The sequence below is a fragment of the Hevea brasiliensis genome, chromosome 18 (genome assembly GCF_030052815.1).
Source record: "Hevea brasiliensis isolate MT/VB/25A 57/8 chromosome 18, ASM3005281v1, whole genome shotgun sequence".
NCBI lineage: Eukaryota > Viridiplantae > Streptophyta > Magnoliopsida > Malpighiales > Euphorbiaceae > Hevea > Hevea brasiliensis.
In genome coordinates this window covers 47,219,185-47,242,119 of record NC_079510.1, presented here as the reverse complement: position 1 = coordinate 47,242,119, position 22,935 = coordinate 47,219,185, and the positions used below count along the sequence as shown (strand labels likewise).

General features: G+C 34.7%; 3 protein-coding genes across 4 annotated transcripts; 1 reads left to right on the top strand and 2 right to left on the bottom strand.

Moving 5' to 3' along the window:
* Window positions 1–3,631: 3,631 nt before the first annotated feature.
* On the top strand, window positions 3,632–12,891 carry LOC110649540 (ubiquinone biosynthesis O-methyltransferase, mitochondrial). 2 transcript variants are annotated; one of them, XM_058140689.1, is made up of 10 exons: window positions 3,632–3,917; window positions 4,399–4,488; window positions 5,704–5,782; window positions 6,127–6,204; window positions 10,482–10,532; window positions 10,648–10,720; window positions 11,107–11,156; window positions 12,182–12,331; window positions 12,482–12,562; window positions 12,666–12,891. In XM_058140689.1, the coding sequence occupies exons 1-10, from the start codon at window positions 3,679–3,681 to the stop codon at window positions 12,771–12,773; spliced, it is 999 nt and encodes a 332-aa protein (XP_057996672.1). In that variant the 5' UTR covers window positions 3,632–3,678; the 3' UTR covers window positions 12,774–12,891. The 2 variants fall into 2 exon arrangements, with proteins under 2 accessions (XP_057996672.1, XP_021659838.2); XM_021804146.2 differs by lacking the exon at window positions 10,648–10,720 and having other exon boundaries at window positions 10,482–10,530.
* A 2,747-nt stretch (window positions 12,892–15,638) lies between these two features.
* Window positions 15,639–18,704, bottom strand: LOC110649531 (uncharacterized). The gene is made up of 6 exons (XM_058140416.1): window positions 18,072–18,704; window positions 17,450–17,677; window positions 16,984–17,338; window positions 16,780–16,907; window positions 16,474–16,609; window positions 15,639–16,121 (listed from the first exon to the last, which is right to left on the bottom strand). The coding sequence occupies exons 1-6, from the start codon at window positions 18,413–18,415 to the stop codon at window positions 15,882–15,884; spliced, it is 1,431 nt and encodes a 476-aa protein (XP_057996399.1). The 5' UTR covers window positions 18,416–18,704; the 3' UTR covers window positions 15,639–15,881.
* A 609-nt stretch (window positions 18,705–19,313) lies between these two features.
* On the bottom strand, window positions 19,314–22,935 carry LOC110632349 (ER lumen protein-retaining receptor A). The gene is made up of 6 exons (XM_021780553.2): window positions 22,701–22,935; window positions 22,147–22,412; window positions 21,324–21,439; window positions 19,962–20,035; window positions 19,802–19,865; window positions 19,314–19,709 (listed from the first exon to the last, which is right to left on the bottom strand). Exons 1-6 carry the CDS (start codon window positions 22,789–22,791, stop codon window positions 19,673–19,675), a joined length of 648 nt encoding a protein of 215 aa, XP_021636245.2. The 5' UTR covers window positions 22,792–22,935; the 3' UTR covers window positions 19,314–19,672.

Below are 22,935 nucleotides of genomic sequence, written 5' to 3'. Positions count from 1 at the left end.
CAAGCATTGGAGCTCATAATAATTAAAATTTGTCATGTTTTAGAGGCATCGATTACTATGGGTGGCTCCTAAACATCATTAGAAGACCATGAGACACAAAATAAAGCTTGCTTTAATTGATGTAAATTGGAGGAGGCAGCCCCATCAAACGCCTAAAAGCTGCCTTAATTATTAACAAGCTCTAGATGTGACTCTTAAGGAAATGCCATACAATTTCCTGCATGCATTAAAATTAATTTTCAATTAATTTTAATAATATTTATGGGAGAGCATAATTTAATGAGATTATTTAATTAATTTCCTCCTTTAATATAATTAAATATTAGTATAAATTAATTTTATAATTGACTAAGTATTATATTATTGGCAATTTATAAACAATTTTATCAATATATAGTAATAAATTTAATTTGAATATATATGGCTTTAACTCGAAGAAACTGAAGTTAGAATAATTAATTACATGACTTGTACATACGTAATACGCCCTTGATGATTATAATTCAATGGGAAGCAAATTATAATGTATCATTACTCATTATAATTATGTTCTCCAAATACATTGCTTTCCTTTTCCCTAATACAAGTTCATGCCTTCTACGAAATGCAACTTGTTGATTACATTCTATCTATAAAATTGAGTTTTCTTCGTCATCATCACTTGTTTAACGACCAAATAATGTACATGGCATGTTGGATGTTCATGAACATCAAAATATGATCATAAGTTTCGACTCTTCAAGTGTATAGTGTTATCAGTATTCAGCAATAATCCCAGAGCTAGCCCAAAATCTTGAAAGTGGAACTGGGAGCTCGGAAAAGAAAGTAGAGAATCCAATGCAGGGCCCAAGTGGGAGTTACTGTGGAGCCTCCAAAATATCAACGTACCCTTTAAAAACTGTGTTCGTATTTGCAATTGAGAGGGGACTTTGCAGAATGTGGTGCATGCTTTTAACTTCAATGGACCATCTTTGTTCTTAGTAGCAGCTAGCTATTCCATACTTTGTTGGTACCACCAGCTTTTTCCAGCTTTGGCAGGCACAGAGGTCCAATAATGGATAATGGAATCCAACGGCTCTAATGTAAACTGTATAGGGTCCCACTGGGCGGCTATGGTGTTTAAATTTGTACTACACTGAAATGTTAGGTTCCATTGCTGCAGTACAGGTCTCACATGGCATAATATTTATGTACACCAACGAGTCAATTACAATAACCTGAAACTCAAACCTAACTCCTGCTTCATTTGCAGCACGTTTTCATCTTTTCTTGATTTGTTCTCTTTTCTTTTCTTTCTATCCTATGTCCTTTAACACAAAGAATAAAGGTTAGATAGCGAACCAGATCAAGGCAATAAAGATGACAAAGACGAATGGTAAATTCCAAGGCCTAAGAGTGTGTGAATCAAGTTATCTTAGCAGCTCTTTTAGACCATAAACATTCTTTAGCACTTTTGCTTTTATGTAATCCTTGGACTGTTATCATCTTACCTATAAATTCAATTAATCATCCTGATTCCTGAAAGTTAAAAACATAAATAGATCAAAATAACAGGTTCAAAAGGGTGACGCAGCACGAAGCATTCCACGCTTGATTTTAGAATATAATTAATATATCGAGAAATATATGAAATGTTTAATTCCAATAGTTGAAATTGGAGTTCCTTCTTGTGCTGAAATACCAACAGAGCAAATGAAAATCAGTAACGTTGTTTCTAAGTGAAGCTCTATTCTATCAGAAACAAGCAAAAACATGTTGAATTCCAAACTTCTGTGATCAAGCTTTTCAGTTAATCTATATGCCTATTCATCAAGTGAAAGTTAGGCTATGAATTCAATCTGATACTAATTAATTATCTTCTTTAGATTTCCAGTAAGTGGCAGCGCGCCTCTAGCATATGATCTTCCAGATTGGCAGATTTTGACAAGCTTTGACTTATTGTCAATATTTTTTTTGGTTTATTTGACTCTTATTAAAACTCGAAGTCGATACTTATAACCCTGAAAATGATTCAAATAAGCTCATTGGTTTATTTGACTCTTATTGAAACTCGAAATCGATACTTTATAGCCCTGAAAATGACTCCAATAAGCTCAAGCTCATTGGTATTTATTGATCAGTATTTCGTTCTGTCTTTTATCAGGTAGTATTTACAGATGAGTAGTAGTGGTAGTGCTATCTAAAGAGAGTTTGAAGTGCAGTTCTTTAAATGGGAAAATGGAGTTCTATTTTCAGAATTGCTCTTGATTTTCATTTCTCGAGCAAATTTGACCTAAATGCGGTCCAAGAAATCATCCTAGGCATAATTGTGGTAATCCATCAGCCATATCTGCCCAAAACCATCAATCTTGCCATCACTTTTGATTCATCAGTCTTGCACAAAACCATCAATAATGCAAGATTATAGGAAGCTACATGTTTAACATGTAACACAAAAGTGTATAAGTTTAAAAAAAAAATAAAGAAAATAAATAAAATATTAAGTTCATCGCACTAATATGTCATTTTTTACTATCAATAAAAATAAATTATTAATTATAAATTCAAAACTATATTACCCATAAATCAAATTAAATCTTGAACCAGATTAACCCGGATGCTCTTCCAATGAAATAATACTTGGTGATGAATACATTTCCAAAATCTTCATGATTACCTTCTCACGTTCAAACACAACTGGGCTGGGCATCCTCTTAGTGAGATATAGTACAAGAAAAATACCAGATTTTACTTGTGAAGACAAGACTATATCTTGAAAGATCTCCAAAACAAGACAGAAAGAATTGCCTCTCGTAGTCTCCAGCATGATTTGAAAAAAAAAAGAACATATTAATCTCTTAAATCAAACCCAGTAGCTAAACGGCATCCCTAATCACCAGGCTAAATCAAGAACAAATGCAGAATTTTTAAGAAAAAGATTTCAAACATATTGATTTTTTTTATTATTTAAAAATGATTTAATTGTAAAAATATTATTATTAAAATAATTTATTTTGAAAATCAACTATAAATTACTTTTCTTTCAATAAAATATATATACTTGAATAATGGGTGAAAATTTGCAATGTAATTTTTCTAATTTGATTTTTTATAATTTTTTAACTAAATTTTACTAAAATTTAATTCAATTATTTTTTTTATTAATTCTTATATTTAAACTCAATTTGCTTATAAAAAATATTTTTTTTATATTTTCTAACATTTGGAGCGGATTGCTTTACTCGGCTACTTTTAACACTTATATATATATTACAATTAAATAAAAAAATATTTTCATATAATTCTTTTTAAAAATAATTTATGAAAAATATTTTTTTATATATAAATTATTTTTTACAAATAGAATTTTAAAATTAAAAAAATTAATTTTTTAATTAAAAAAATAATTTTAAACTTAAAAATTAATTTTAAACTTAAAAATTAATTTTTAAAATATAAAAATCAAATATCTGATTCCATTAAACTTATAAATAAATTAAATTAATAAAAAAATTTCTTTATAAATTTCTAATAATAAATTGATTTATTATTTTGGGACAAAATTATTTTCAAAGAATAATTTAATTTTTCTCAATTAATTTTCTAAATACTTTATATAAAATAGAAAAATATCTCTTAAGATCATATTTTTAACACAGCCTTATATGCTAATTAGCTCTGCTACTGAAGACCCCAGCCATGGCCTCGAAGCTGCTGACGAAACTTGGAGCAATTCGAGATCCTAAAATCGCACGAAACCCTAACCTGCCCCTCAATGCCACTAGAAGACTATTCTCTCATCGACCAATTTCAACTCCTCCTCATTCTCCTCCTTCATCACCGCCTGATAATGGCAAGAGTGCTCACAAGAAATCAAAACCGACGTCATCTTTGAAGGACCTCGAGCTTGCTAAATTTTCAGCCATTGCTGATTCCTGGTCAGTTAGCTTTTCTTCGTTTATCTGCCCCTCAGTTATTATTTTTTTTTTGTGTTTACTTTTTTCATGTTCTAGTGTATTTGCTTTCTCTCCTTTGATTCAATCACAATTAGGGTTTTTTTTTTTCTCCTTTGATTCGATAATTTTCTTCCATAATTTGATTTTCATGAACTCAAATGAACACCCAAGGGCGTCTCATTATTATGGTTGCAATACAGAGTTTGCCCCTATATATATGAAATTTAAAAGTTTGTGGCTTTTACTTAATTTAAAGCTCCATGAGTGAAGTTCGCAATCCTTTTTGATTGACATTGCATATGTTTTTTGAATTTTGGGATAATTAACTGGAACTTGAGCTGCTTTTGTTACTCTTCAGAGCAATTTTAGGATGTTTATGTGATTACTATTGAATTTTCAATTTAAATAAAGCATTGATAGTTTGATACGCGGGCTATATTTTGTGTTCTATTATTGTAATCAGGTGGGATTCTGTAGGGCCATTTAAACCTTTGCATGCGATGAATCCAACTAGACTTGCTTTTCTTCGCTCCACCCTTTGTCGACATTTCAGGTGGATTGCCTTTACATTGCTCTTATTTCCCTTTTTGTTTTGTGCTCATTGTCTCTTTGATGGCCTGAATATTGAGTGCCTTTCTTTTGGACTGTCTGGAAAAACTTAACTTGGCCAAGTTTATGGTTTTTGGAAATGGATAAGCTTCATTTGATGCTTGTCTTGGAAATATCTGAAGTAGAACCTATTCTAATTGATACGTCTCGATTAGAGAGTGACCACCTGAAATTATGGTTTTTCGGCATATCAGCATAAGATTTGTTGTTGAAATTAGGGTGAGTAACTGGAGATATGGGCCTAAAAAATAAGGAAAATAACTGACTTGATTGAAGAGTGTCACCATCATGCTTGTTGTAGAGATTATAAGGTCAAAAAATTTGTAAGGCTTTTTGAGGAAGTGGAGAATGAAATTGATGGATATTTTTAATTATCCCATTTCCTGGTTCCAACTTTTTTTAGTTTAGGCTTGAGAATATGTTAGAATGGTTCTTGATGAGTTTATAAGGCTGAGGCTATCTCAATTCCATCCAATTCAAAATTGTCCTATTAACTCTTTGGCATGCAATATATAATTGGTGATGAAGCAGGTTCTCATGATTTCATAGACATATTATCTTCTGACTATTATCTAAAAGAAGTCTACCACCTTTGTACCACATTCCATTTTAATTAATTGGCATACCATGTACTAGTTCCTGTCCCGCATACAGTAACATTATCACCTCAATTACATCCATTTTATGGATACTGTATTATTGCTGCTTAATACTCACTGCAATAGACCTTGATCAGCCTAATCATGGTTCTATATAATTCACCTTCATGTGAGTGAAGCTTTACAATTGCACAGCACCTAAAAATTCTCTATCTCAACCACCTTTCTTTCGCTGATGATTAATACCCTGTATCATAAGATTATGAAAATTTTTCCCTAAAAGAATGTGACTTGTAATTGCAAATAGTTATTAGTATTTTTCTTATCTGTTTATACTATATAGTACGCTGTGCCCTAAGAAAAAGGTTGTAAAGTAGCTTTAGATTGGACATCTTTAATTGCAATATGCAGCGGGATCACTTTTTCTATTGTTTGAAATATTAATATAAATGCTGAGACTTTTTATCAGTATGCTGCTTGTCTCGTTTGTATGCTAGAACAATGGCAGGGATTTCTTTTATTGCACATCTATGAGTTCTTATTAGTTTGAATTGTTTCAGGAAGGATCCACATGTTGCTAGGCCTTTCGAAGGACTAAAAATTGTTGATGTTGGTTGTGGTGGAGGAATTCTTTCTGAGGTATATTATTCAAGCAATTATGAAATTCCTGCTTACACTGTCCATCCCATAGCATTTATATTCATCATGGACATTTCCTTACTGGATAGCATATATGTTTTTTTGGCAACATTAATTTACAATTTTTATGTTTCTCACACTGTAAAATTTTGCAAGAATAGTTAGTAAGTGCTTATAAAATGTCTCAATGTCTTGGCAAGAGAGTTGACTATTGCAATGTTATTAATGTAACTTGGTTGCATGTTATTTAAATATTAAATTTATGTCAATATAATCTGGCTGGTATTGTTTCCAAATCAAAGTTAATCTGCACCTAGATCTTATTCTTTGTTTTGTTTCTTCAGCCTTTAGCTCGAATGGGAGCAACTGTAACAGGAATTGATGCTTTGGAGAAAAATATCAATATTGCTCGTCTTCATGCTGTATGGTCATTTCATATCTTAAATTACTGTATGCATATATGTTTCAGCTGAAACTTACATAATTTCTATTTTCTAAGATGATATTTCATTTAATTTGATTTGGAATATCTTATCTGCTGTGTGTATATTACTCCTGGTATGGCAAATTCTTCACTAATTAGTATTCATAGCGAGGACATGGATTTGGGTACTCACTGGATAGCAACAGGGCAAATTTGGTGTGGGGACCTGCTTGAGTACCAGCCCATGAGGAATATTGTTCTGTTTGCATCTTCATCCCCACCAAATTCCAGCAAGGGATGAGGCAGGATAATCTCCAGAAAAGATGGGCCTTATGGGGTCCCACTGAGACATTTGTAAATGTGACAAGAACTGTAGTAAAAATAGAAAACGGTACAGAAGTTTCTCAACCATAGTACAAAATCTGAGTTCAATGCTCTCTCTTCCTATGTGTGTGGGTATCCCCACCCCAAAAACAATTTTAACTTCGCATACATGTTGAATATGAATCCTTCTTAGATTCTTCTTTTCCTTCCTTATTGCTATTGTTGAAAATAGAAGGGGAATGGCTAAAGTTGACCAACTTGGAAAGATTATCACAATACTGAACCCTCTCCTGTAATGTGAATTTTACAGGACATATACAGTGTATTCATTATATATTTTATATGAACATAATAGCATCACATGAAATACAGTATACAGTGTACAGATCATTTAGGTGGGGTAGGCCTTCGGAGTGGGGTGTACTGAATTTGATGTTATACATTTCTTGTGCACATGGATCTTGTACTTAGCTTGTGTGAAGTATTTAGGGTTAAGGCTGTATACTGTATAGTATAGAGATGAGTTTGGGCTCATCCAATCACATAAGGTTATGTATGTGGTTTCTACTTAGACTCTGGGAGCATAGTTTCCTCTTCAACTCAACTCAACTAAGCCTTTATCCCAAAAATTTGGGGTCGGCTATATGGATTCGCTTTTTCCACTCTGAACGATTTTGGGTTAAATCCTCAGAAATGTGTAATGCTTCTAAGTCATGCTGTACTACTCTCCTCCAAGTCAATTTAGGTCTACCCCTTTTTTTCTTTCTATCCTCTAGCCTAATGTGCTCTACTTGTCTAACTGGAGCCTCCGTATGTCTACGCTTCACATGACCAAACCACCTCAATCTCCCTTCTCTCAACTTATCTTCAATTGGCACCACTCCTACCTTTTCTCTAATACTTTCATTACGGACTTTATCTAGTCTAGTATGACCACTCATCCACCTTAACATTCTCATCTCTGCAACTCTTATCTTAGATGCATACGACTCTTTCAGTGCCCAACACTCACTACCATATAGCATAGCCGGTCGTATGACTGTACGGTAAAATTTTCCTTTTAATTTATTGGGAATCTTACGATCACATAAAACTCCGTGCACGTCTCCACTTCAACCATCAGGCTTTAATCCTATGACTAACATCCTCCTCACATCCCCATCTACTTGAAGGATCGAGCCTAGATATTTAAAGTGATTACTTTGGGACAGTGCCACTCCATTCAAACTAACTCCTTCCCTATCACCGGTTTGGCCTTCTTGAACTTGCAATGCATGTATTCATCTTCGTTCTACTTAACTTAAAACCCTTTGACTCTAGAGTACTTCTCCAAAGTTCTAGCTTCCTATTGACTCCTTCTCGTGTCTCATCTATCGAACAATATCATCCGCAAACATCATGCACCAAGGAATACTCTCTTGTATATGTTTCGTCAGTTCATCTAAAACTAATGTAAAAAGGTAAGGGCTTATGGCTGATCCTTGGTGTAATCCAATTGAGATAGGAAAATCTCTTGTGTCCCCTCCCACTGTGCGCACAATAGTAGTTGCTCCTTCATACATATCTTTCAATACTTGTATGTACCTAATAGATACCCTCTTTTGTTCTAACGCATTCCATAAAACCTCTCTTGGAACACTATCATAAGCCTTCTCCAAATCAATAAAAACCATGTGTAGATCTTTCTTCCCATCTCTATATTTCTCCATCAAGCTTCTAATGAGAAAGATCGCTTCCATAGTTGAACGACCGGGCATGAAACCAAATTGATTGAGAGAGATAGAAGTATCATGACGTAGTCGATACTCCACAACTCTCTCCCACAACTTCATAGTATGGCTCATGAGTTTAATTCCCCTATAGTTTGAGCAACTCTGTATATCTCCCTTATTTTTAAAAATAGGTACTAAAATACTCTTCCTCCATTCATCAGGCATTTTCTTTGAGTTTAGAATCTTATTAAATAATTTAGTTAACCATGCCACTCCCATATCTCCCAAATACTTCCACACTTCAATTGGTATTTCATCGGGTCCACAGGCTTTACCTACTTTCATTCTCTTAAGTGCTTCCTTTACTTCTAAAGATCTAATCCTTCTAGTATAATTTACATTCTTTTCTATTGTTCTATAATCTATATTCACGCTATTTCCGTTTTGACTATTATTAAAGAGATCATTAAAATAATTTCTCCATCTTTCTTTAATGTCCTCATCTTTCACCAACACTTTTCCTTCTTTATCCTTAATGCACCTAACTTGATTGAGATCTTGACATTTCCTTTCTCTACTCCTTGCTAATCTATAAATATCTTTCTCCCCTTCTTTAGTTCCAAGTTTCTCATATAACTTTTCAAAGGCACTGCTCTTGCTTGGCTAATCGCCTTTTTGCCTCTTTCTTTGCTATCTTGTACTGTTCATATGCCTCATTATTATCACATTTAGGTAATTTCTTATACCATTCCCTTTTTCTCTTCACTGCCTTTTGTACTTCCTCATTCCACCACCATCTCTCTTTTGAGGGTGGTCTATGTCCTTTAGACTCCCCAAGTACTTTTCTAGCTACTTCTCTAATCTTTGATGCCATCTGTATCCACATATCATTGGCCTCCATATCTAGCTTCCATACTTATGAATCAAGAAGCTCATTTTTGAACTTCACTTGCTTTACTCCTTTGAACTCCCACCACTTTGTTCGAGCTACACTATTTCTTCTGACCTTACTTGAATTATTCCTAAACTTGACATCCAAGACCACCAACCTATGTTGACTTGTTAAAGCCTCTCCTGGAATGACCTTGCAATCCTTGCATAGAGCTCTATTTGTCTTCCTGGTTAAGAGGAAGTCGATTTGACTTCAATGTTGCCCACTTTTGAAAGTCACTAAATGTGACTCTCTTTTTATAAAGTAGGTATTTGCTAGTATTAGGTCGTATGCCATAGCAAAATCCAGGATGCTTTTTCCCTCCTCATTTATTTGCCAAAACCAAAACCTCCATGAACATTCTCATAACCTTGCCTATCACTTCCTACATGTCCATTCAAATCTCCACCAATGAAAACATTCTCTTCATTCGGTATGCTTTGCATTAAATCATCCATATCTTCCCAAAATCTTTGTTTACTCTCACTGTCTAGTCCTATTTGTGGGGCATAAGCACTAACTATATTTATTGTTTCTCCGTCTAGTACTAGCTTTACTAGTATAATTCTATCTCCTACTCTTTTCACAGCTACTACTGCGTCTTTCAATGTCCTGTCTATGATTATACCCACTCCGTTCTTGTTTCTCTCCTTTCCGGTAAACCACAATTTGTACCCTGAATTACCCACTTCCTTACTTTTCTCTCCTACCCATTTAGTCTCCTGAATGCAAGCAATATTCACCCTTCTCCTTTCCAAGGTATCCACAAGCTCCATTAATTTTCCTGTAAGTGATCCAACATTCCAAGTACCAACCCTGATCCTCCTCCTATCCTGCTCCTTCCTAATTGGTCTCCTTCTATGATATCTTCTATTATTTTCTATGTCTATCTTGTGTTCTGTTCCACTATTTGTTCTATTATCTGTCCTATGGACTAACTTCTTTACCCACACCCGTCCATGATGTGGGAACCCTTGCTCACTTAACAGCACACCCGGGCGCCGGCATGGCGCGTCGCTTTCGGTGAAAAAATGGCAAGAAGAAAAAAGCCCTTTACTGAGTTGATTTCTGTGTTTTACTTTCCCCTAAACTGTGATTATGTTCAGTATAATCTCCTGATCATATGTTACTGATTGTTCCAATAATTCTTGAATTCTAATTTTTCGTTGCATTCATCAAATTTATGCAAGCCATCTGATTTAAATGAAATAATTGTCAAAGTGTTATATTGAGAATTACTAGTGTTTAATCAATGGCTATTTTATTTTGTCAGTTCAAAATATTTATACTTTTTATCTGCCTGCACAGGGATTGGACCCAGTGACTTCAACCATTGAATACTGTTGCACAACAGCTGGTACATGCAAATTTTGTTAATCTCTTGTGTAGGTCAAGCTTTCCAGTAATTTTCACTCCTTTGTACATTCAAATTGACATTTTTTTGGTCTCATAAACTTGCTCCATCTGAATACGTGGATGCTGGCATCCTCTTGTGAATGAGAGTCAGTTATCCATCCATGTAGTCCAGTGTTCTTCTTTTGTTCCTCGTGAGTATTCAGTTTGCTTAAGAGAGGTTAACCTAAGTTGCTTCACTCAATACAAATGTTTTTGAATCATCTCTATGTAGTGTAATTACTGGCTCTATATTTTTCCCCTGCTGTGGAATGCCTGAGTCAAGAAACATAATCATGTTTTTGTGTTACTTAAAATGCATTGATCCTTTGTGTGCAGTAGATAGATCATATATTTTCTTTGAAGTTCATCCCCTGGTAGTTATCTTCTACATATTCCTTACAAAAAGGGGACTGGTCATTTATAAGTTTATGGTTCATGAAAGATATAATGTAGTTCAAACTTGAAGTTCAACGGTTGATTGAACATTTAAATTGCATTAGCTCAAATATTCTATCCAATATTTTCTTTTGATGAACAGAAAAGCTAGTTAAGGAGCAAAAGATGTTTGATGCTGTGATTGCATTAGAGGTGCTCTCTCTCTCTCTCTCTCTCTCTCTCTCTAAAATTATGCATGCATGTGTGCTCATTATAGATCCCTGTTGATTCATTTTATACATCCATAATCTTCACATATTTGTGAACTGCATCCCAATATAATTCTCAAGAAAATCAGATTCTTAGCCCTGTACTTAGTCTTAGCCTCCTAAACCAAAATATCTCCATTCTAAACCTTCCTTCCAATCATCCCTCCATCCCACAACCACGCCCCACCCCCCATCCCACCAGCAAGCCAATCCATGATCTCTGAATTTCAAGGTTATCCCACATCAAATGCTTGAGCTATGATGTTGGTGACAAGAAGGGAACTTCGTTGTTCCTTTTTTTTTTTTTTTTTATTTTATTATTATCTAGGAGGTTATGATGTAGTATTCAAAATGGAAGCGTTGTCACTTATTTGAGTTGTGTTAATCCATAATGTGTTTATTATGCTTCAGAGCTTGAAATTATGCAATATTAAAGTTATTTGTTGATTTTTTACAAAATGGAAGACATTGTGCATGCATTTGTTAATATTTGATAAATTTGAGTGATGCCATTGAATATTAAAAATTATTTTCTGATTGTAATTGCTGCCTCCTTTGTCATTTGCTTGTGCATTCTTTATTATTGCATTTGTTTTCTAGCAAAATCAAAATGTTTAAAAAGAATTTTTTAGGAAAGAAAAAAGCAAAGAGCAAAACGCGGAACCAAATAGGTTTAGTAAGCAAATGGCAATTTTTCAAATAGGATTATGAGTTTTAAGCAAGTAAAAATGATGTATGCACCTTAAATCCTTAGTGAATGAGTTGTGAATTTAGGTTTGAGATGGTGTAAGAAATCTGCTAAGATTTGATGCATGAAGATTTGTGTGATGATTGTGAAATAGTCTGTCCAAGCTTATGCTAATAACTACAAAGACTGGAAACACAAGTTTGTTCAACTTTGCCGCAGCTTGCTTTCAACTGGTTGAACATACATTAAGTTTGTTTTAAATTCATAAATTTTCACTCAAGGTAATTGAGCACGTAGCAGATCCTACTGAATTCTGCAAGTCTCTGTCAGCATTGACTCATCCTGGGGGTGCTACTGTGATTTCAACAATTAACCGATCTATGAGATCGTATGCAACTGCCATTGTTGCAGCAGAGTACCTTCTCCATTGGGTATGACTCTTGTATCTGGATTCTTGTGCTCTAGCATTACTGAAGACCGTGGTCTAGTATTTGTGCTTGGTCTTGCTACAAAATTATGATTTTGGGATAGTATGATTCATAGTGCCTTGCTTTATAGAGTTGCTAATAATAGATATGCAGCTTCCCATAGGCACGCATCAATGGTCAAGTTTCCTTACTCCTGAAGAGTTGGTATTGATCCTACAACGTGCTTCTATCAATGTAAGACAATTTTTTTTTTCTTTCTATTTTGGTTCTTAATTTCTTTGATCGCTGGCACATGTATTAATTTTGTTCCTTCTGCTATTGAATTGGCCTTGCCTAGGTTAAAGAAATGGCTGGATTTGTTTACAACCCCTTGACCGGACGATGGTCTCTATCTGATGATATCAGTGTAAATTTCATCGCCTTTGGTACCAAAAATGGCCAATAAAGATGATTAGGCAACTTTGCTTTTACTTTTTGCTTTTTAAAGTGAAATTTCTACAAATTTTGATTTTTTTATAGAGCAAATGTTTTAATAAGAAAGGATGATTGATTAAAAAAATTAATTTTGTTCCTCAAGTGAAAAATTATATATATATATATATATATATATATATATATATATATATATATATATAAAATAACTGACAGCATAAAATTTCATAATGCTCTACTTAGGACTGACTGTGCCCTTTTCAAACCTACAATACGACCTTACACCCTTTGTGTATTCTTTTATTATTAGACAATCAATAATTACATGGAGTTCAAACACTTTTGGGTTTCAAGAAAAATTTGTATTTTTACGAGTGATATGGCACTATATTTTAAAATTTGCGCTCTTTTTTTTTTGGTTCTATTTGTGTCGAAAAATAGCTTTCGGCTTCGCAATTGCTCAAATATAGAAAGGACATAAAGAATCCATTTTCACACCAATCTATTAGCATCTATGGGATTTACTATTCTGTTCCAAATCTAATCCCACAGCAATTTGTGTATGATCTATGTTCGAATAAGTTTTTCTGTCTCTCAGTTTTTTCCTGCCTGGTTTTATCTCGGTTTCAATTAAGCTTTCTGTTTTTTATGGGCCATTCTCTCCCCTCTAGGTAAGGGCAGGCCCTCTTGTGGGTAGAACCCACCCCATTTCCATTTGGGGATGTGCATTCTTCTTGCGTTATTTTGCTAGGAATGATAACAGAGCGGAGAGTGGATTGGAAGCGGGTACAGGAGTTTGAAATTGGGATGGGGACTTTTCCGTCAAGGAGCGGAGTGAGATGAGTTTTACGTGAGGAGTTTTTTTGTTATTTTTTTTTAATTTATTAATATATAATATATATATATAAATAAATTATTTTTTAATAAAAAATAATAATATATTATTATACGAGAGGTGATTCGGAGTGAAGAAAAGGCCTTCTTGTCTTTGTCTTGTACAAATAGAAGCCAGGGAAAATTGATCGGGCTTGGGCTGGTCGGATTTGCATATCTATGGGTTTTCTCTTGAGGGTTTTTACAATGGATTTATTTGTGTTTGGTTGAGGATGGCTATGACAAGGACTGAGGCTTGGAGGTCTGTTTGGTCCTAACATCGACCCTTGGTTAAGGATTAAAAAAGCCATAAATGGTCGATGTCCGTTGTCATCTAGCGCCTCCCCCTTTGAAAGCCTGTTCTGTTGTCCTCTCCTTGCAGCAATCTCTGGGGAAGTTCTATGGTGGTTCAACCTGAGTGAGACTTGTTGCTTCCTTATGTGGCGGGAGGCGATGAGTGGGCTGCAGTCTCGAGTGTTGTGCGTAGGCGGTAGTTGGGTGTGCCTTTTGGTTGCTAGTGGCGCAGATGTGACGGGGCAAGGTGGGTTCTCCCAAAAGTTTCTTTGAGAAGCTTTCTAAAGAACTCTAGATTCTTTTGGACCGAGTTTCTTTGTTGGGTTTGTTTGCATCTCTTCGGCCTTGGCTTTTCAAAACCTCTTGAATAATATATATATATATATATATATATATATATATATATATATATATATATATATATATATATATAAAGCATAGACTGGTAGTTGCACTACCTAAAAACAGGTAATAAAATGAAATCCTAATTGTGTAAGATTAAGCAAATTACACAAATGCAACAACTATATGAAAACCAAGCATTTGGGTCATTATCAATTAGGGGTAAGCATTCAGTTCAAATCGAACTGAATTGATCTAAATCAAATAATAAAAATCGAATTATATATTTTAGAAATCGAACCGAATCGAAATGGATGAAAAATCGAATTGAATCAAACTGTTTTATTTTTGTTCAATTCGATTCAAACCGATCAGTTTTTATTTTTTATTGGTTTTTTAATTTAGACTTGATTTTTAAATTATTTGATCTGATTTTGAGCTTAATTTGAACCTAATAACCATTAACCAATGAAGTTAAATAATTTATATATATAAAATTACATATAATTCATAAATTTCTCATAAAAATAAATCAATTCAAAAATCAATAAAATTATTTGGTTTTAATTGATTTTTTTTCTTCAAAACCGTACTGAATCAAAATAATCGAAATTTTTATAATATATAATCGAATCGAACTAAATTATTTTAAAAACTGAACTGAATTACCGAATTAAGGCAGTTCAGTTCAGTTTATTTGGTTTGAACCAAATAATGCTCGCCCCTATTAATAGGGGAGAGCAGATTTCTGTTTAAATCAAAAATCAAACCGAGTCAATTCAGTTTAATTTTAAAATTTAATCAGTTTGGTTTGATTTAAAATTTTAATAATTTCAGTTAATTCAGTTCGGTTATTTTCATAAAAAATAAAAAAAATTGAACCGAACCGAAATTACTAATATATATATATATATATATATATATCAAGGAAATCCTAAGATTTTTTAGTTTTGATTTCTAAGTTTCTTTTTTATATGTTTTTATTATTGAGATTTAATGTTGCAAATATGAAATTTTATAAAATTCAATTTGATCGGTTTAAAATTGAACAGAATCAATATTTATTGGTTTGATTCAGTTTGATTTTCTCTTAGTAATCAATTTGGTTCAATTTTTAAAATTTTTGATTTTTGATTTTTAGTTTTATCTGTTTGATTCGGTTCAGAACCAAACCAACCATTTGCACACTCTTACCTATTAACAAGCTCAACCGTGGCAACATTTCTGGGCATGCACACGTCACAAGCAACTCACAGCATGAAATGAGGGAAAAGATGGCCAAGAATGGATTGGAGACGAATCGCTAAAGCATTCTTTGACGGGTTCTCAATTATACTTACAAATTATCACCCCCAAATGCTAGGGGATGAAACAGAAAATAAAAGATGGGATCCGCATCAGTGTCCCAACAAAAATTTGTCAATCATTTTCCCGAACGCAAGACTACATATAAAGGTAGGTCCAGATGAGAGGAGAAATAATGAAGTCACTAAATAGGCACCTTTCCATCCCTGGGGTATTGTGTTAACAGGGTTAATACTTGTATCTCTCAGCCAGGAACCTTTTGAGGACCACCTAAGCACCTACCATCACATAAAACAGTCTAATGGATTTAGAAGCCAAAGAAGCCAAGTTCACTGGCTCTTTCCTTCTCAAAAGTCTCGAAGTACTGATATATAATAGTAACTGCAAGCAATATCCCTGTTCCAGAGCCAATTGCTCCCATGAAATCAGCTAGAACTGTCAATGCACCAATGCACATTCCTCCAAAGGCAGCTGCTGTTGGTATGTAGCGGTTCAGTTCCTTCTGTAGATTTGAATCACGATGTCCTGGCATCACCATTTGTTGTTCCTGTATAACCAACATAAGTATATTAATAAAAAGATTTTGGATACCACAGTATAGTCAGTGTTTTTCCACCAAAGAAATACCATGATCAAATCAGTTCACTACGATAAACAGGAACTCTATAAATCAAATATACAACCTATTCTAACGGGACTGACTTCATCAAAACAAATTTAAAAAACTAATGTGGCATGACTATATCGATGGATTAATCCTTGCGCCTCTGTGCAAATACTCTATGAACAACTTAAGAAACAAATGTTTTGTAACTAAACTGGAAAAAAAAAAAAATTATAGAAGCAGGATCAATTCATAGCAGAATGCATTTAAGATTAACAAACCTATCTTGATATACCTTAAGCTGCTTAGCCACATCCCGGGCAGATGACCCTGAAACTTCAATCCAAGTTTTTGAGAAGAGAGCACAGGCTGAAAGCATGAAAACCAGATAGAACAAGGCATGGAAGGGATTGGCTGCCATATCAGCCAAGCTGCAATAAAGATGAAATGATAAAGTAAGGAATCAGTGCAAGAACAGAGCATAGACCCAAAAAAAAAAAAAAGCAAAAGTGAGCACTAATACCAACAACATACACCCCAACACAATTATCAAATAAGAAAAACAAAAAAAATAACAATAAGGAAATAAATGCTAGTTTACCTGGTTGGAGCAGTGACATAGTAAGCCAGACCGCCCACTGGAACAAACTGGCCACCTGAATATTCAGATTCCTTCCACTTTCCCAACAGATTGACAAAGAAATTTCCACTGTATCTCCTGTACAGCAACTGTATAGTAGTGCAGAGTGTTAAACTCTTAACATAAAGAAAAACAAGCCTCCACCCACCACAAAATAACTCATACCTGAGAGATGAAATAAAGATTGGAAACAAGTGCAGATTGGAGAATAATGGGCATATTAGATGTGTAGAAAAGCTTAATTGGATATGAACCCTGTTGTCCACGGGCATTCTTTGACCTCACAGGCAAAACCACACGAAAACCTTGGAAATAGATAACAATAAGGAAGATCAAGACTGTAGCAAGTAAATTGGTAACATTTGGAAGGTTCTGCCGATAGAAAGCCTCCCGAAGAGCGCGGACTTTGTCTGTCCTGGTGATCAGCAAATGGAACAAAGCTATAACTGCACCTTCAAATTCAGCTCCCCGGCCACTGTTGATGGTTGTAGGACTAAATGCCTTCCATATAATATTTTCACTGCATGCACACGAATGCAAAATAATGGTTACAAGAAAATTTTATGGACAGCAATACAGTCCAAATAATTGATGCTGGAAACAGAAACGGGAAAAAGTGCATGAACCCTACCAAATATTGGTAGCAATGAAAAGGGAGATTCCAGAACCAAGACCATATCCTTTCTGGAGAAGCTCATCAAGGCAGATAACAATTATTCCAGCAAAGCAAAGCTGAATGATAATAAGAATGGCATTTCCAACCCCAAGTTGACTGACACTACCATACATCCCAGATAGCACATAAGCAACAGCCTCACCAACAGCTATCAGAATGCCCAGCAACTTTTGGGCTCCATTTCTGCAAAATAGGCCAAAGGAAAATAGGATACATTACATAAAAGTTAACAGAAGAGCTACAAGGTTACAAATGCAGGATCCCAATTCCTAAAAGAAAAGCAAGGCAATGTTCATGCAAATGCTAGCTGAAACTATAAACAAAACTGCAAATGTGCATCATAAGATATTGCAAAACTTTTCTTCCAAACAGTAACTGTTCTAGACAGCAGCATAAATCTTTTCTTCGGGTGGACAAAAAAGAATATAAAAAATCGTTGGTGACTTCAAAAACTAGGAATAACCCAATCTTTTGTTTGTGAGCTCGAAATTATCAGATACCAAATTAAAAAAAAAAAAAAACAAAGACATTAACTACATATATACTTGAAGTAATCAATTACAACCATAGAACTTACAGGAGAGCACGATCCTCACGAACACTGTTGTCGACTTCAATGATCTTAGACCCAGCCAACAATTGCATCACCAATCCAGAAGTAACAATGGGAGTAATCCCAAGTTCCATCACAGTCCCACGATTGGATGCAAGAATAACACGCATCCAATAAAATGGATCAGCACCAGTGGTGGAGTGTATCCCATAAAGTGGTAGCTGACTGCAGACGAGAAAGATGAACAGAGAAATGACAGTATATATGACCTTCTCTCTGAAAGGGACCTTCCGATCAGCACTCTGAACTTCAGGCAAAAAGGAAAGGAACGGTCTCACCAGATGCAGCACTCTAAATCCTCCTCCCATCTCAACTACTCTAATCAACCAGCTTATAAAAGAAATCCATACGAGTTAAAATCCAAACAAAACCAACTTGATCCATAGGCATAAAAGAGAAAATGAAACTAGATCTACTGGATCCAATTCTTGAAAAATCTGGGATCGAAGATCGCAAAACGAAAATGTGAAACTTACTAGCTGTTTGAGATGTGTGGAATCAGGCTTGGAAAGAGGAGATCTAAACTATGGGGACGGAGAGATCGAGTGCAGGGAAAGTAAAGGAATCCCGCTTGCAGGCGAGAGTGAAGAAAGCTAATTTGATCTTATATTTCTGCAATTTTGGCTTACACCTACCACGTTGAATTTGCCCATGATTTCGTGACACGTGTATGAGTTCGTTATGGAGTTTGTTACCGACACGCCTTCTTCCGCGCGTTTGTTTAACCCGGATCAAGACTATTTGGTTTTCAAATTTTCTTCTTGTTTTTATTTTTTTGAAAGGAAATTTTCTTGTTAATTAAAAACACTAAAATAATATTTTTTTATTATTTTTTAAAAACATTTAATTTATCAATGTTAATTGGTTGCAGCGGTAATTCATGACTGGCCCAACTATACTACACAAACTTTAGTTTTGAAAATCCAGTTTTTGACATTGAGGAAATTATCATCCCTTCCCAGCAAGAAATACCAAAATAATAATAATAATAATAATGGTAATGGTAATTAATTGACGATAAACCAAATGATCCCAAATGGTTGCAAGCTGTAAGTCACTCACACAACGTCCGAAATGATGCAGTCCACGGCTACACAACCAAATAGTGCAAGTATTTTGCTCATCGATGAGGCATTCAGAAAGGGATAATAAACCATTCTGCAAAAAAAAATAATGTAACAAAACTATTCTGCAAATGCTTACCACTTAGTTAACTGTATCTTCATTGAATTCAACCCTCACGTTAATCAAATCTGAATTTTGCCCTCCCAAATAAACATCATGAGACAAATTAAAAGTTAACAGAAGGGTGCTGTTACTATTAAAAATTAGCACCTTACATCAACATGGGTGTTTGATCTAATCTAATAGTCCCTATAAGATGGGCAATTCCAACAAACCCACCAGCCTAATCAACATTTGGCATAAACTATTGTAACTTTACCCTCTTAAACCCATACAATCTGAACTGGCACAAATGGGTATACCAGCCAACTTGACTAAAACTTAATACTTTAGCAGTGATTGTTCATGAAGTTTGATACTTCAACATACAGATGTCTGGCTCAAGCTGGCAGCTGAAGCTTTGCATTGTTTTTCCAGCTGAGAAAAAAAGAAGAAAAAAAATATTTGTCAAATTATGAACTTAAAGAAGAGTGAGAGAAAAAGAAAGAGTAGCGGGAGTATTGTCACACCTAATAAAGTAGTAGTAAAAGAAATCAGCATAGAGTGCTGTCTGGACGAGACCAGAGACGCAAGCTGTGCAATAAATGGAAAGAAATGGAAGTCAGGACAGAAATACCCAAAGCAACAACTCTGACAAGTAGTCTTTATTTCAATTCTTAATAAGCTTACATATCCATCTACTAAAATGTGTCTCTGTAAAATAGCGGTAAATCCAGTTGAGGATGTAGAAAGCACGATAAGCCCTGCAGACACAACATATTGTTTGGTGAGTACATTGCAAGATAGGCTTGAATGAACAAACAACTATCCACACACTGCTTAGAGAAGTATGGATTCAAGTATAATTACATCATTTTATGTCCACTAGAGAGCATGCGCATGGAATTTCATGCTCACTTATAGTAAACCTAGATAGAAAAATTGCTGCTTTTATAATGCCTTCAAAAATTGATTGCTTAATCCAAGACAACAATGACTTAATTCTAACTGCCCGACCTTCAAAAATCCTCTCCCTTCAAAATTAATTGCCTTGTAAAGACATATCTTTCCCTAGGACTTATGTTCTGTTCAGACTGCAGAGGACATGAATGTAGTTCTATATGGAAGAGACCATATATGGAAAATGGCAATCAAGCATACCACATAAAAAATGATGATTATCCAGAAAAGTATAAAATGGAAAAGAAGAGTTTGCTTCAATTTCAGGCCTTCAGGGGATTGATTTGGTAGCCAAATATTCCTCCTTCCATGAGCAAACTAAGAAGTTCACCATTACCGCTCTCTCTCTCTCATATTCTCCCACATATCAAGCAGAGTTTAAGTAATTAACCGTCTCCAAGCTAATTGCACCAAAGAAAGAAAAGATATTTGTAAAACAAAAAGAATATCACATGAATATGCTCTGCAGGCTCACCCTACGCTATAAAGAATTCGTCAATCTACACAGGGCCTATAGTTGAAATAGAATTTCTGCAAAAATCAACTCAAGAGAAGGTCCCAATTGGAGAATGAAGACATTTGCTCAGAAGAAAATATAAAAAGGGGGGAGTGCAACAGAAAGGGAAGGACTCAAAACATACATCTTATGTGCCAAGATGCAATGAAAATCAAGATGAGATATTCTAACCATATCACATACAAGAATAGAGGGAATATGTGATTTACATATGGCGGCATGAGCACGTCCAATTATGTGTGCGCTCATGCAGAAAGTAGAATTTAAATAACTACCATATTTTAAAAGTGAACCATTAATGAGAGTGGCTTCAGTATTAGCTAGAAATACTTCAAACAGATGGAGTCTTCATGTTTGTATATTACTGTTTTTCCATAGTTGATCAGCAAGAAAAACAAAAAATTAGATTGGTATTTCAAGACCAGAAACAAAAGGCAGAATGCATAATGCAGATAAACTGACATTTTGTTTTCCACGAGTAGTAGAAAAAGTCACAGATAGTTCAGACTCCTATGACAAAACAGGAACCTGTACACATAACCAACTGCTATACCATAAATTATGCATATACATACCCAAGAAAGAAAACATATTGCCCTGTCAAATTATCCACATTCCCACTTCGTTGGAGTAACACTAACTGGGGAAGAATGGCTACTGCCTCCAAGTATATTGAAAATGCCCAGAAGATCTGCAACGAGTTGTAAGAAATGTAAAGCAGATGATTCATGTAATTTAAGAATGCAGGAGAGAGCTAGAACACATTGAATCACCTGTTGTTCTCAATTGCATGTAAAAGAATAGAATATGTGCTGTTAGTTATAATAGCATCACTTGCAAGTTTATGCTGCAGAGAACCACTTGGGAAAAGGGGTGGAAGTGAACAATGTTAGAAAGCTATCGTTAGTTTGTTACATCCATTACTTCCTATCAGTCATGGCAACAAGTGCAGCAACCATAATTTTATTTATCATACATTCAGTTTGAAGTGCCTCTTAGTCTCGACATTTAAATAAAGTTGGTAATTCAAAATTGTTTAGCTGGACTGGTTGTCCAGCCATCATTAATGAATCAGTAATTGGTTAAACTTTTTTATACATATTCTTAACTATGGATTAGCTTTTACGACATGATTCTTAGACAGCTTGCATTTTTCACATGAGACTACCAAGTTACTCGGCCTTGATTCTTCTACGGTTATCCATGGATGGCTACAAACATTTTGTGAACTCCATCAAATGCACACAAGCAAGATGTGTCTCGTATATGAAACCTCGTCGCACAGAATATTCTTCTTTTAAACAAGCTAACTTAGGTCCTAGTTTCCTACACAGAAAGAGAGAGAAAAGAAAAAACCAACAACACTGCAATTACGAGATCAATGTTTAAGAAAGTCACCTCTGTGAATGTGAACTTCTCGTGCACCAACAGAGCCAAGACAAAACTGGCAGCAATAAGGAAGTAATGACGAAACGTATCGAGTTCTTTGTCATAAGAGCGTCTCACAACACGGTGCCCCCTCATGCACCATACAATTGCAAGAGAGCTCACTATAAACACCACCTTCATTATACTGTTATACACGGAGATAAATTCCGTGAACAGATCCAGGTACCGAGCCAAAAACACCAGAGCGTAAAGCTCCTGCGTCTTCAGCGAAATCCCTAAAATTTGTACGAAAATAAAAAATAAATTGAACATATAGTAATCCTCAGTTTTGCTACAATGAAATCAAAATTACCTAATTCAGGAAGCAATAGCAAAGCCATTACCTCAACCCTAACACAAATTTTCTTTTCCTTAAAAAAAAAAAACAAATAAAGTGAAATCCGAAAATGAGGTTTAAAAGGAGCGACATGCAATTCAAATGTTCCATCTCATTTTCTTCCAGTTTCCTACAAAATTTTTAGGAACCTGAAAATGAATTGGAGAAAGCAGGCGGCAATAGTTACCTGAACAAGATTTGGTGGCGTAGATTTTGAGAAGCAGAATCAGAATACTGATCAAATGAGTCATATCTCCCAGAAATCTGAAAATGTTCATGGTGAAAAGCTAGGATACTAGATTTTGGTGCCCTAATTTTTAGATTGATTAGATATCAAACAGAGAGAGAGCGAGAGTCGCATAGAAGCAGAGAGCGAAGAAAATTGAATTGATATTTGAAGGAACTAAAATGGAGAGAGAATA